This window comes from Lithobates pipiens, unplaced genomic scaffold, assembly GCF_037356315.1.
Source record: "Lithobates pipiens isolate NorthernLeopardFrog02 unplaced genomic scaffold, aLitPip1_a1.2 Scaffold_16, whole genome shotgun sequence".
NCBI lineage: Eukaryota > Metazoa > Chordata > Amphibia > Anura > Ranidae > Lithobates > Lithobates pipiens.
The window spans coordinates 7,282,536-7,294,674 of NW_027507748.1; the positions used below are offsets into that span (position 1 = coordinate 7,282,536).

At 58.5% G+C, this 12,139-nt stretch overlaps 1 protein-coding gene across 1 annotated transcript in view; it reads left to right on the plus strand.

Annotated features, from left to right (window-relative positions):
* The first annotated feature begins 848 nt into the window (after positions 1-848).
* Positions 849-12,139, plus strand: part of LOC143981571 (T-cell surface antigen CD2-like) — a 278,489-nt gene continuing 267,198 nt past the window's right edge. Inside the window, exon 1 of the mRNA XM_077479532.1 lies at positions 849-1,030. Coding sequence (XP_077335658.1) covers positions 883-1,030 — 148 coding nt within the window. The 5' untranslated portion in view covers positions 849-882. The remainder of the gene's footprint in view (positions 1,031-12,139) is intronic.

Consider the following 12,139-nt stretch of genomic DNA (forward strand, 5'->3'; position numbering starts at 1 on the left):
GCAAACACCCATTTAGTTGGGCCATTTGCCATTTCTTCAGGGGATTCTCCTGAGTGACCCGAGAGGATGTTGTGGCCATTTGTCTCCTTTCTGCCATCATGGGACAAACTAGTGACCATGGTGGATTTTGGAGTGGATACGGCATTTATTGTGGCAGAACAACGGAATAACCATCAGAGATACAGTCTATAGTTATCCTGCCAGTAGAAGTTCTGAGGCCACTATAGAAGGAATTCTCATAACCTCATATATCTCAAATTATCTACATGGGATTATTTGCTGATTCTATGGACATCCTTGTTGTTCCTTCACTGACCGCCTCCTGTCCTGAGGAAGTGGGAAATATAGTCCATGAAACTGTGTACATTGAGGATTCTTAGAAATCCAAGTATAAATCTGAGATATGTGATACCATTCAGGAGGGACAAAGAGAGAGAAGGGATGGAATGTTTTTGGTTTCATGTTTAAAAAGTCTGTACAGCCTCAATATTCTAATCAAAACTTCTATGGAGATCAAATAAACTTACAACATTTTTTGTGTATTATTACCTAAAAAGTCCCACGTTGGTATATTGATATAACTCCTGATAGGGATGTTGGTACCTCTTATATAAGACAGTCAGATACCCTCCTGAGGTCATAATCTCCTACAATAGAAAAAAAGATGAGATTTGGAATGTTCAGAGCCATGAGAAGCCGAGAACTCATCTCTTCAGCATCTACCAGACAGAGAAGTATTGGTTGTGGGTGTATTACCACATCAGGTTTATATATAAAGAAAAGGAAATACAAGTCACACAATGCAGAATCTTCTTCCTCTTTTATTATTTTCTGCAAATTCTCATTCTTCATCCACACAGACCAGAGACCCCGACTGCAGCGATGTGTCCCCTCCGTGTCCTCCTCGTGTGTCCCCTCCGTGTCCTCCTCCTGTGTCCCCTCCGTGTCCTCCTCCTGTGTCCCCTCCGTGTCCTCCTCCTGTGTCCCCTCCGTGTCCTCCTCCTGTGGGCTCTTCTCTGTCCAGGCACAGGTATGTAAGAACATTATAAAGAGGTGATGAAAGAGTATTCTTCCCTTCTTTTGTTTTATTTTACTAGTAATACTTGACCTTTTCCATTATTTATACAGTATTTTATAACAGTAGCAGTTGGTGCTCAAAATTCTTTGGGGGGGGGGGGCACAAACAAACTAAAAAATATTGAACCCCCCATCAAATGCAGCCATTGTGCCCATCAAATGCAGCCACTGTGCCCATCATATACAGCCACTTGTGGCCATCATATGCAGCCACTTGTGCCCATCATATGCAGCCACCTGTGCCTATCAAATTCAGCCACTTGTGCCCATCATATGCAACCCCTGTGACCATCATATACAGCCACTTGTGCCCATCATATGCAGTCACTTGTGCCTATCAAATTCAGCCACTTGTGCCCATCATATGCAGTCACTTGTGCCTATCAAATTCAGCCACTTGTGCCCATCATATGCAGCCATATGTGCCCATCACATGCAGCCATATGTGCCCATCATATGCAGCCACATGTGCCCATCATATACATCCACTTGTGCCCATCATATGAAGCCACTGTTCCCACCGACCCCCCCCCCCCCCACTTGTGTCTCTGGCAGCACCCAACCCCCACGTGCCTCTGGCAGAATCCCCCCCCCATGTGCAGCTCTGGCAGCACCAAACCCCCCCACGCATGGCTCTGAAAGAGGGGACTTACCGCAGCGTGCCTCCTGATTGGCAGGGAGGAAGGTTAGTGTGAAAATAGCAAAAATTCATTTGTTATCATAACACAAATGGGTGGGATCAGGGTGCACTCTCTGCACACCAAGCCCACTCTATTTTGAAGCCTATTAGAGCCTTTGGCTCTAATCAGGTAATTCAAAAAGTACCACCTTCCTACGTGTCCTCCGTACAGGTGTGAGGGGGGCTTAGAGCGTACAGGTGTGAGGGGGGCTTAGAGCGTACAGGTGTGAGGGGGCTGAGAGCGTACAGGTGTGAGGGGGCTGAGAGCATACAGGTATGAGGGGGCTGAGAACGTACAGGTGTGGGGGGGAGCTGAGAGCGTACAGGTGTGAGGGGGGGCTGAGCCCGAACAGGTGTGAGGGGGGCTGAGCCTGTACAGGTGTGAGGGGGACTGAGCCTGTACAGGTGTGAGGGGGGGCTGAGAGCGTACATGTGTGAGGGGGCTGAGAGCGTACAGGTGTGTGGGGGCTGAGAGCGTACAGGTGTGAGGGGGCTGAGAGCGTACAGGTGTGAGGGGGCTGAGAGCGTACAGGTGTGAGGGGGGCTGAGAGCATACAGGTGTGAGGGGGGCTGAGAGCGTACAGGTGTGAAGGGGGCTGAGAGCATACAGGTGTGAGGGGGGCAGAGAGCATACAGGTGTGAGGGGGGCTGAGAGCGTATAGGTGTGCAGGTGTGAGGGGGGCAGAGAGCGTACAGGTGTGAGGGAGCTAAGAGCGTACAGGTGTGCAGGTGTGAGGGGGGCTGAGAGCGAACAGGTGTGAGGGGGGCTGAGAGCGTACAGATGTGAGGGGGGCTGGGAGCGTGCAGGTGTGGGGAGCTGAGAGGGTACATGAGCGTACAGGCGTGTGACATTTGATCCCAAATGTCATCCCCTACACCACCAAAAGAAATCTCTATTTGTGGGAAAAAAAGACATCAGGTTTGTTTGGGTACAATGTCACATGACCACGCAATTGTCAGTTAAAGTTACGCAGTGCCGCCATCAGGGGGGTACATCCCATACACTTGTAAGGGGCCCCAGCGTCTGGATGGGCCCGGCTGACTGGCAAGGATATGAGAAGGCAGGGTCGGGTGCAGAGGAGCTCCTGTATGTGTGTGAGTCAAAAGGCTGCTGCTCTCTCATGAGCTGACATTTGGCTCTTTGCTGCCAACTCTGGCCATTTCCTGCATGTGCACCCCTCTGCAAATGGAAACAAGATCTGGGACTAGGATCACCTTACAAGTAAGGGCTGTAGTGGGGGTCGGGGGTCTGTGTACATGCCTGTGTTTGTACATTTCTCTGTGTGTACATGTCTTTGCGTGTGTAGTACATGCCTGTGTGTATACATGTGTAAGGGGGGCTGAGAGCGTACAGGTGTGAGGGGGCTGAGAGCCTACAGGTGTGAGGGGGGCTGAGACCGTACAGGTGAGAGGGGGGCTGAGACCGTACAGGTTTGAGGGGGGCTGAGACCGTACAGGTGTGAGGGGGGCTGAGACCGTACAGGTGTGAGGGGGGCTGAGACCGTACAGGTGTGAGGGGGGCTGAGACCGTACAGGTGTGAGGGGGGCTGAGACCGTACAGGTGTGAGGGGGCTGAGAGCATACAGGTGTGAGGGGGGCTGAGAGCGTACAGGTGTGAGGGGGGGCTGAGAGCATAGAGGTGGTGGGGGGGCTGAAAGCGTACAGGTGTGGGGAAGGCTGAGAGCGTACAGGTGTGAGGGGATTGAGAGCGTACAGGTGTGATGGGGAATGAGAGCGTACAGGTGTCAGGGAGGGCTGAGAGCGTACAGGTGTGAGGGGGGGCTGAGAGCGTACAGGTGTGAGGGGGCTGAGAGCGTACAGGTGTGAGGGGGGCTGAGAGCGTACAGGTGTGAGGGGGGGCTGAGAGCATAGAGGTGGTGGGGGGGCTGAAAGCGTACAGGTGTGGGGAAGGCTGAGAGCATACAGGTGTGAGGGGATTGAGAGCGTACAGGTGTGATGGGGAATGAGAGCGTACAGGTGTCAGGGAGGGCTGAGAGCGTACAGGTGTGAGGGGGGGCTGAGAGCGTACAGGTGTGAGGGGGGGCTGAGAGCGTACAGGTGTGAGGGGAGGGCTGAGAGCCTACAGGTGTGAGGGGGCTGAGCGCTAACAGGTGTTAGGGGGCTGAGAGCGTACAGGTGTGAGGGGGCTGAGAGCGTACATGAGCATACAGGCGTGTGACATTTGATCCCAAATGTCATCCCCTACACCACCAAAAGAAATCTCTATTTGTGGGAAAAAAGGACATCAGGTTTGTTTGGGTACAATGTCACATGACCGCTCAATTGTCAGTTAAAGTTATGCAGTGCCGCCATCAGGGGGGTACATCCCATGCACTTGTAAGGGGCCCCAGCATCTGGATGGGCCCGGCTCACTGTCAGGGATATAAGAAGGCAGGGTCGGGTGCAGAGGAGCTCCTGTATGTGTGTGAGTCAAAAGGCTGCTGCTCTCTCATGAGCTGACATTTGGCTCTTTGCTGCCAACTCTGGCCATTTCCTGCATGTGCACCCCTCTGCAAATGGAAACAAGATCTGGGACTAGGATTACCTTACAAGTAAAGCCCCGTACACACGAGAGGACTTATGTCCGACAGACTTCCAAAGGAGTTCCGTCGGAGTTCTGCTGGAATTCCGACGGAGTTCTGACAGACTTTTCGGCCGAACGGACTTGGCCACACACGATCACACTAAACTCCGACGGATTCGAACGTGATGACGTACGACTGGACTCGAATAAGGAAGTTCATAGCCAGTAGCCAATAGCTGCCCTAGCGTCGGTTTTAGTCCGTCGGAGTAGCATACACACGAGCGGATTTTTCGAAGGGGACCGGGTCCGGCGGAGTTCCTTCGGAAAAATTTGAAGCATGTTCCATATTCTAAAGTCCTTCGGACTTTGGTGAGTCAAAAGTCCGTTGCAGCCCACACACGATCGGATAGTCTGACGGACTCAGTCCTTCGGACTTTGGATGTTGAAAAGTCCGCTCGTGTGTACGCGGCATAAGGGCTGTAGTGGGGGTCGGGGGTCTGTGTACATGCCTGTGTTTGTACATTTCTCTGTGTGTACATGACTTTGTGTGTGTAGTACATGCCTGTGTGTATACATGTGTAAGGGGGGCTGAGAGCCTTCAGGTGTGAGGGGGCTGAGAGCGTAGAGGTGTGAGGGGGGCTGAGAGCGTAGAGGTGTGAGGGGGGCTGAGAGCGTAGAGGTGTGAGGGGGGCTGAGAGCGTAGAGGTGTGAGGGGGGCTGAGAGCGTACAGGTGTGAGGGGGGCTGAGAGCGTACAGGTGTGAGGGGGGGATGAGAGCGTAGAGGTGTGAGGGGGGCTGAGAGCGTACAGGTGTGAGGGGTCTGAGAGCGTACAGGTGTGAGGGGGGGCTGAGAGCGTACAGGTGTGAGGGGGGCTCAGAGCGTACAGGTGTGAGTGGGGCTCAGAGCGTACAGGTGTGAGTGAGGCTCAGAGCGTACAGGTGTGAGGGGGGCTCAGAGCGTACAGGTGTGAGGGGGGGCTCAGAGCGTACAGGTGTGAGGGGGGGCTCAGAGCGTACAGGTGTGAGGGGGGCTCAGAGCGTACAGGTGCGAGGGGGGCTCAGAGCGTACATGTGTGAGGGGGCTGAGAGCGTACAGGTGCGAGGGGACTGAGAGCGTACAGGTGTGTGGGGGCTGAGAGCGTACAGGTGTGTGGGGGCTGAGAGCGTACAGGTGTGTGGGGGCTGAGAGCGTACAGGTGTGAGGGGACAGAGAGCGTACAGGTGTGAGGGGGGGCTGAGAATGTGCAGGTCTCAGGGAGGGCTGAGAGCGTACAGGTGTGAGGGGACAGAGAGCGTACAGGTGTGAGGGGGGGCTGAGAATGTGCAGGTGTCAGGGAGGGCTGAGAGCGTACAGGTGTGAGGGGGGCTCAGAGCGTACAGGTGTAAGGGGTAAGGGGGCTGAGAGCCTACAGGTGTGAGGGGGGCTGAGAGCGTACAGGTGTGAGGGGGATGAGGGCCTATAGGTGTGAGGGGGCTGAGGGCATATAGGTGTGAGGGGGCTCAGAGCGTACAGGTGTGAGGGGGGTGAGAGCATACAGGTGTGAGAGGGGGCTGAGAGCGTAGAGGTTTTGGGGGGCTGAGAGCGTACAGGTGAGAGGGGGGCTTAGAGCGTACAGGTGTGTGGGGGCTGAGAGCGTACAGGTGTGAGGGGGGCTCAGAGCGTACAGGTGTGAGTGGGGCTCAGAGCGTACAGGTGTGAGTGAGGCTCAGAGCGTACAGGTGTGAGGGGGGCTCAGAGCGTACAGGTGTGAGGGGGGGCTCAGAGCGTACAGGTGTGAGGGGGGGCTCAGAGCGTACAGGTGTGAGGGGGGCTCAGAGCGTACAGGTGCGAGGGGGGCTCAGAGCGTACAGGTGCGAGGGGGGCTCAGAGCGTACATGTGTGAGGGGGCTGAGAGCGTACAGGTGCGAGGGGACTGAGAGCGTACAGGTGTGTGGGGGCTGAGAGCGTACAGGTGTGTGGGGGCTGAGAGCGTACAGGTGTGTGGGGGCTGAGAGCGTACAGGTGTGAGGGGACAGAGAGCGTACAGGTGTGAGGGGGGGCTGAGAATGTGCAGGTCTCAGGGAGGGCTGAGAGCGTACAGGTGTGAGGGGACAGAGAGCGTACAGGTGTGAGGGGGGGCTGAGAATGTGCAGGTGTCAGGGAGGGCTGAGAGCGTACAGGTGTGAGGGGGGCTCAGAGCGTACAGGTGTAAGGGGTAAGGGGGCTGAGAGCCTACAGGTGTGAGGGGGGCTGAGAGCGTACAGGTGTGAGGGGGATGAGGGCCTATAGGTGTGAGGGGGCTGAGGGCATATAGGTGTGAGGGGGCTCAGAGCGTACAGGTGTGAGGGGGGTGAGAGCATACAGGTGTGAGAGGGGGCTGAGAGCGTAGAGGTTTTGGGGGGCTGAGAGCGTACAGGTGAGAGGGGGGCTTAGAGCGTACAGGTGTGTGGGGGCTGAGAGCGTACAGGTGTGAGGGGGCTGAGAGCGTACAGTTGTGAGGGGGCTGAGAGCATACAGGTGTGAGGGGGCTGAGAGCATACAGGTGTGAGGGGGGCTGAGAGCGTACAGGTGTCAGGGAGGGCTAAGAGCGTACAGGTGTGAGGGGGGCTGAGAGCGTAGAGGTGTAAGGGGGGCTGAGAGCGTAGAGGTGTAAGGGGGGCTGAGAGCGTAGAGGTGTGAGGGGGGCTGAGAGCGTAGAGGTGTGAGGGGGGCTGAGAGCATAGAGGTGTGAGGGGGGCTGAGAGCGTAGAGGTGTGAGGGGGGCTGAGAGCCTAGAGGTGTGAGGGGGGCTGAGTGCGTACAGGTGTGAGGGGGGCTGAGTGCGTACAGGTGTGAGGGGTGGCTGAGAGCGTACAGGTGTGAGGGAGGGCTGAGAGCGTAGAGGTGTGAGGGGGCTGAGAGCGTAGAGGTGTGAGGGGGGCTTAGAGCATACAGGAGTGAGGGGGGGCTGAGAGCGTACAGGTGTGAGGGGGGCTGAGAGCGTACAGGTGTGAGGGGGGCTGAGAGCGTACAGGTGTGAGGGGGGCTGAGAGCGTACAGGTGTGAGGGGGGCTGAGAGCGTACAGTTGTGAGGGGGCTGAGAGCGTACAGTTGTGAGGGGGCTAAGAACGTACAGGTGTCAGGGAGGGCTGAGAGCGTACAGGTGTGAGGGGGGCTGAGAGCGTACAGGTGTGAGGGGGGCTGAGAGCGTACAGTTGTGAGGGGGCTGAGAGCGTACAGTTGTGAGGGGGCTAAGAACGTACAGGTGTCAGGGAGGGCTGAGAGTGTACAGGTGTGAGCGGGGCTGAGAGCGTACAGGTTTGAGGGGGGCTGAGAGCGTACAGGTGTGAGGGGGGCTGAGAGCGTACAGGTGTGAGGGGGAGCTGAGAGAGTACAGGTGTGAGGGGGATGAGAGCATACAGGTGTGAGGGGGGGCTGAGAATTTACAGGTGTCAGGGAGGGCTCAGAGCGTACAGGTGTGAGGGGGCTGAGAGCGTACAGGTGTAAGGGGACTGAGAGCGTACAGGTGTGAGGGGGAGCTGAGAGCGTACAGGTGTGAGGGGGAGCTGAGAGCGTACAGGTGTGAGGGGGAGCTGAGAGCGTACAGGTGTGAGGGGGAGCTGAGAGCGTACAGGTGTGAGGGGGAGCTGAGAGCGTACAGGTGTGAGGGGGCTGAGAGCGTACAGGTGTGAGGGGGCTGAGAGCGTACAGGTGTGAGGGGGGCTCAGAGCGTACAGGTGTGAGGGGGGGCTCAGAGCTTACAGGTGCGAGGGGGGCTCAGAGCATACAGGTGCGAGGGGGGCTCAGAGCGTACATGTGTGAGGGGGCTGAGAGCGTACAGGTGTGAGGGGACTGGGAGCATACAGGTGTGAGGGGGCTGAGAGCGTACAGGTGTGAGGGGGCTGAGAGCGTACAGGTGTGAGTGGAGCTCAGAGCGTACAGGTGTGAGGGGGGCTCAGAGCGTACAGGTGTGAGGGGAGGTCAGAGCGTACAGGTGTGAGGGGGGGCTCAGAGCGCACAGGTGTGAGGGGGAGCTGAGAGCGTACAGGTGTGAGGGGGAGCTGAGAGCGCACAGGTGTGAGGGGGCTGAGAGCGTACAGGTGTGAGGGGGCTGAGAGCGTACAGGTGTGAGGGGGGCTGAGAATGTACAGGTGTCAGGGAGGGCTAAGAGCGTACAGGTGTCAGGGAGGGCTAAGAGCGTACAGGTGTGAGGGGGCTCAGAGCGTACAGGTGTGAGGGGGAGTTGAGAGCGTACAGGTGTGAGGGGGAGTTGAGAGCGTACAGGTGTGAGGGGGAGTTGAGAGCGTACAGGTGTGAGGGGGCTGAGAGCGTACAGGTGTGAGGGGGCTGAGAGCGTACAGGTGTGAATGGGGCTGAGAGCGTACAGGTGTGAGTGGGGCTGAGAGCGTACAGGTGTGAGTGGGGCTGACAGCGTACAGGTGTGAGTGGGGCTCAGAGCGTACAGGTGTGAGGGGGGCTCAGAGCATACAGGTGCGAGGGGGGCTCAGAGCGTACAGGTGTGAGGGGGCTCAGAGCGTACAGGTGTGAGGGGGCTGAGAGCATACAGGTGTGAGGGGGCTGAGAGCGTACAGGTGTGAGGGGGCTGAGAGCGTACATGTGTGAGGGGGCTGAGAGCGTACAGGTGTGAGGGGGGGCTCAGAGCGTACAGGTGTGAGTGGGGCTCAGAGCGTACAAGTGTGAGTGGGGCTCAGAGCGTACAGGTGTGAGGGGGGCTGAGAGCGTACAGGTGTCAGGGAGGGCTAAGAGCGTACAGGTGTGAGGGGGGCTGAGAGCGTAGAGGTGTAAGGGGGGCTGAGAGCGTAGAGGTGTGAGGGGGGCTGAGAGCGTAGAGGTGTGAGGGGGGCTGAGTGCGTACAGGTGTGAGGGGGGCTGAGTGCGTACAGGTGTGAGGGGTGGCTGAGAGCGTACAGGTGTGAGGGAGGGCTGAGAGCGTAGAGGTGTGAGGGGGGCTGAGAGCGTAGAGGTGTGAGGGGGGCTTAGAGCATACAGGTGTGAGGGGGCTTAGAGCGTAGAGGTGTGAGGGGGGGCTGAGAGCGTAGAGGTGTGAGGGGGGGCTGAGAGCGTACAGGTGTGAGGGGGGGCTGAGAGCATACAGGTGTGAGGGGGGCTGAGAGCGTACAGGTGTGAGGGGGGCTGAGAGCGTACAGTTGTGAGGGGGCTGAGAGCGTACAGTTGTGAGGGGGCTAAGAACGTACAGGTGTCAGGGAGGGCTGAGAGCGTACAGGTGTGAGGGGGGCTGAGAGCGTACAGGTGTGAGGGGGGCTGAGAGCGTACAGTTGTGAGGGGGCTGAGAGCGTACAGTTGTGAGGGGGCTAAGAACGTACAGGTGTCAGGGAGGGCTGAGAGTGTACAGGTGTGAGCGGGGCTGAGAGCGTACAGGTGTGAGCGGGGCTGAGAGCGTACAGGTGTGAGCGGGGCTGAGAGCGTAAAGGTGTGAGGGGGGCTGAGAGCGTACAGGTGTGAGGGGGGCTGAGAGCGTACAGGTGTGAGGGGGAGCTGAGAGAGTACAGGTGTGAGGGGGATGAGAGCATACAGGTGTGAGGGGGGCTGAGAATGTACAGGTGTCAGGGAGGGCTCAGAGCGTACAGGTGTGAGGGGGCTGAGAGCGTACAGGTGTAAGGGGGCTGAGAGCGTACAGGTGTAAGGGGACTGAGAGCGTACAGGTGTGAGGGGGAGCTGAGAGCGTACAGGTGTGAGGGGGCTGAGAGTGTACAGGTGTGAGGGGGCTGAGAGCGTACAGGTGTGAGTGGGTCTCAGAGCGTACAGGTGTGAGGGGAGCTCAGAGCGTACAGGTGTGAGGGGAGGTCAGAGCGTACAGGTGTGAGGGGGGCTCAGAGCGTACAGGTGTGAGGGGGGCTCAGAGCATACAGGTGCGAGGGGGGCTCAGAGCGTACATGTGTGAGGGGGCTGAGAGCGTACAGGTGTGAGGGGACTGGGAGCGTACAGGTGTGAGTGGGGCTCAGAGCGTACAGGTGTGAGGGGGGCTCAGAGCGTACAGGTGTGAGGGGAGGTCAGAGCGTACATGTGTGAGGGGGCTCAGAGCGTACAGGTGTGAGGGGGAGCTGAGAGCGCACAGGTGTGAGGGGGAGCTGAGAGCGCACAGGTGTGAGGGGGCTGAGAGCGTACAGGTGTGAGGGGGCTGAGAGCGTACAGGTGTGAGGGGGGCTGAGAATGTACAGGTGTCAGGGAGGGCTACGAGCGTACAGGTGTGAGGGGGCTCAGAGCGTACAGGTGTAAGAGGGCTGAGAGCGTACAGGTGTGAGGGGGAGTTGAGAGCGTACAGGTGTGAGGGGGAGTTGAGAGCGTACAGGTGTGAGGGGGAGTTGAGAGCGTACAGATGTGAGGGGGCTGAGAGCGTACAGGTGTGAGTGGGGCTCAGAGCGTACAGGTGTGAGTGGGGCTCAGAGCGTACAGGTGTGAGTGGGGCTCAGAGCGTACAGGTGCGAGGGGGCTGAGAGCGTACAGGTGTGAGGGGGCTCAGAGCGTACAGGTGTGAGTGGGGCTCAGAGCGTACAGGTGTGAGGGGGCTGAGAGCGTACAGGTGTGAGTGGGGCTCAGAGCGTACAGGTGTGAGTGGGGCTCAGAGCGTACAGGTGTGAGGGGGCTGAGAGCGTACAGGTGTGAGTGGGGCTCAGAGCGTACAGGTGTGAGGGGGGCTCAGAGCGTACAGGTGTGAGGGGGGTCAGAGCGTACAGGTGCGAGGGGGGCTCAGAGCGTACAGGTGCGAGGGGGGCTCAGAGCGTACATGTGCGAGGGGGGCTCAGAGCGTACATGTGTGAGGGGGCTGAGAGCGTACAGGTGTGAGGGGACTGGGAGCGTACAGGTGTGAGGGGGCTGAGAGCGTACAGGTGTGAGGGGGCTGAGAGCGTACAGGTGTGAGGGGGCTGAGAGCGTACAGGTGTGAGGGGGCTGAGAGCGTACAGGTGTGAGGGGGCTGAGAGCGTACATGTGTGAGGGGGCTGAGAGCGTACAGGTGTGAGGGGACTGGGAGCGTACAGGTGTGAGGGGGCTGAGAGCGTACAGGTGTGAGGGGGCTGAGAGCGTACAGGTGTGAGGGGGGCTCAGAGCATACAGGTGTGAGGGGAGGTCAGAGCATACAGGTGTGAGGGGGGCTCAGAGCGTACAGGTGTGAGGGAGGGCTCAGAGCGTACAGGTGTGAGGGGGCTAAGAGCGTACAGGTGTAAGGGGGCTGAGAGCGTACAGGTGTAAGGGGACTGAGAGCGTACAGGTGTGAGGGGGAGCTGAGAGCGTACAGGTGTGAGGGGGCTGAGAGTGTACAGGTGTGAGGGGGCTGAGAGCGTACAGGTGTGAGTGGGTCTCAGAGCGTACAGGTGTGAGGGGGGCTCAGAGCGTACAGGTGTGAGGGGAGGTCAGAGCGTACAGGTGTGAGGGGGGCTCAGAGCGTACAGGTGTGAGGGGGGCTCAGAGCATACAGGTGCGAGGGGGGCTCAGAGCGTACATGTGTGAGGGGGCTGAGAGCGTACAGGTGTGAGGGGACTGGGAGCGTACAGGTGTGAGGGGACTGGGAGCGTACAGGTGTGAGTGGGGCTCAGAGCGTACAGGTGTGAGGGGGGCTCAGAGCGTACAGGTGTGAGGGGAGGTCAGAGCGTACATGTGTGAGGGGGCTCAGAGCGTACAGGTGTGAGGGGGAGCTGAGAGCGCACAGGTGTGAGGGGGAGCTGAGAGCGCACAGGTGTGAGGGGGCTGAGAGCGTACAGGTGTGAGGGGGCTGAGAGCATACAGGTGTGAGGGGGGCTGAGAATGTACAGGTGTCAGGGAGGGCTACGAGCGTACAGGTGTGAGGGGGCTCAGAGCATACAGGTGTAAGGGGGCTGAGAGCGTACAGGTGTGAGGGGGAGTTGAGAGCGTACAGGTGTG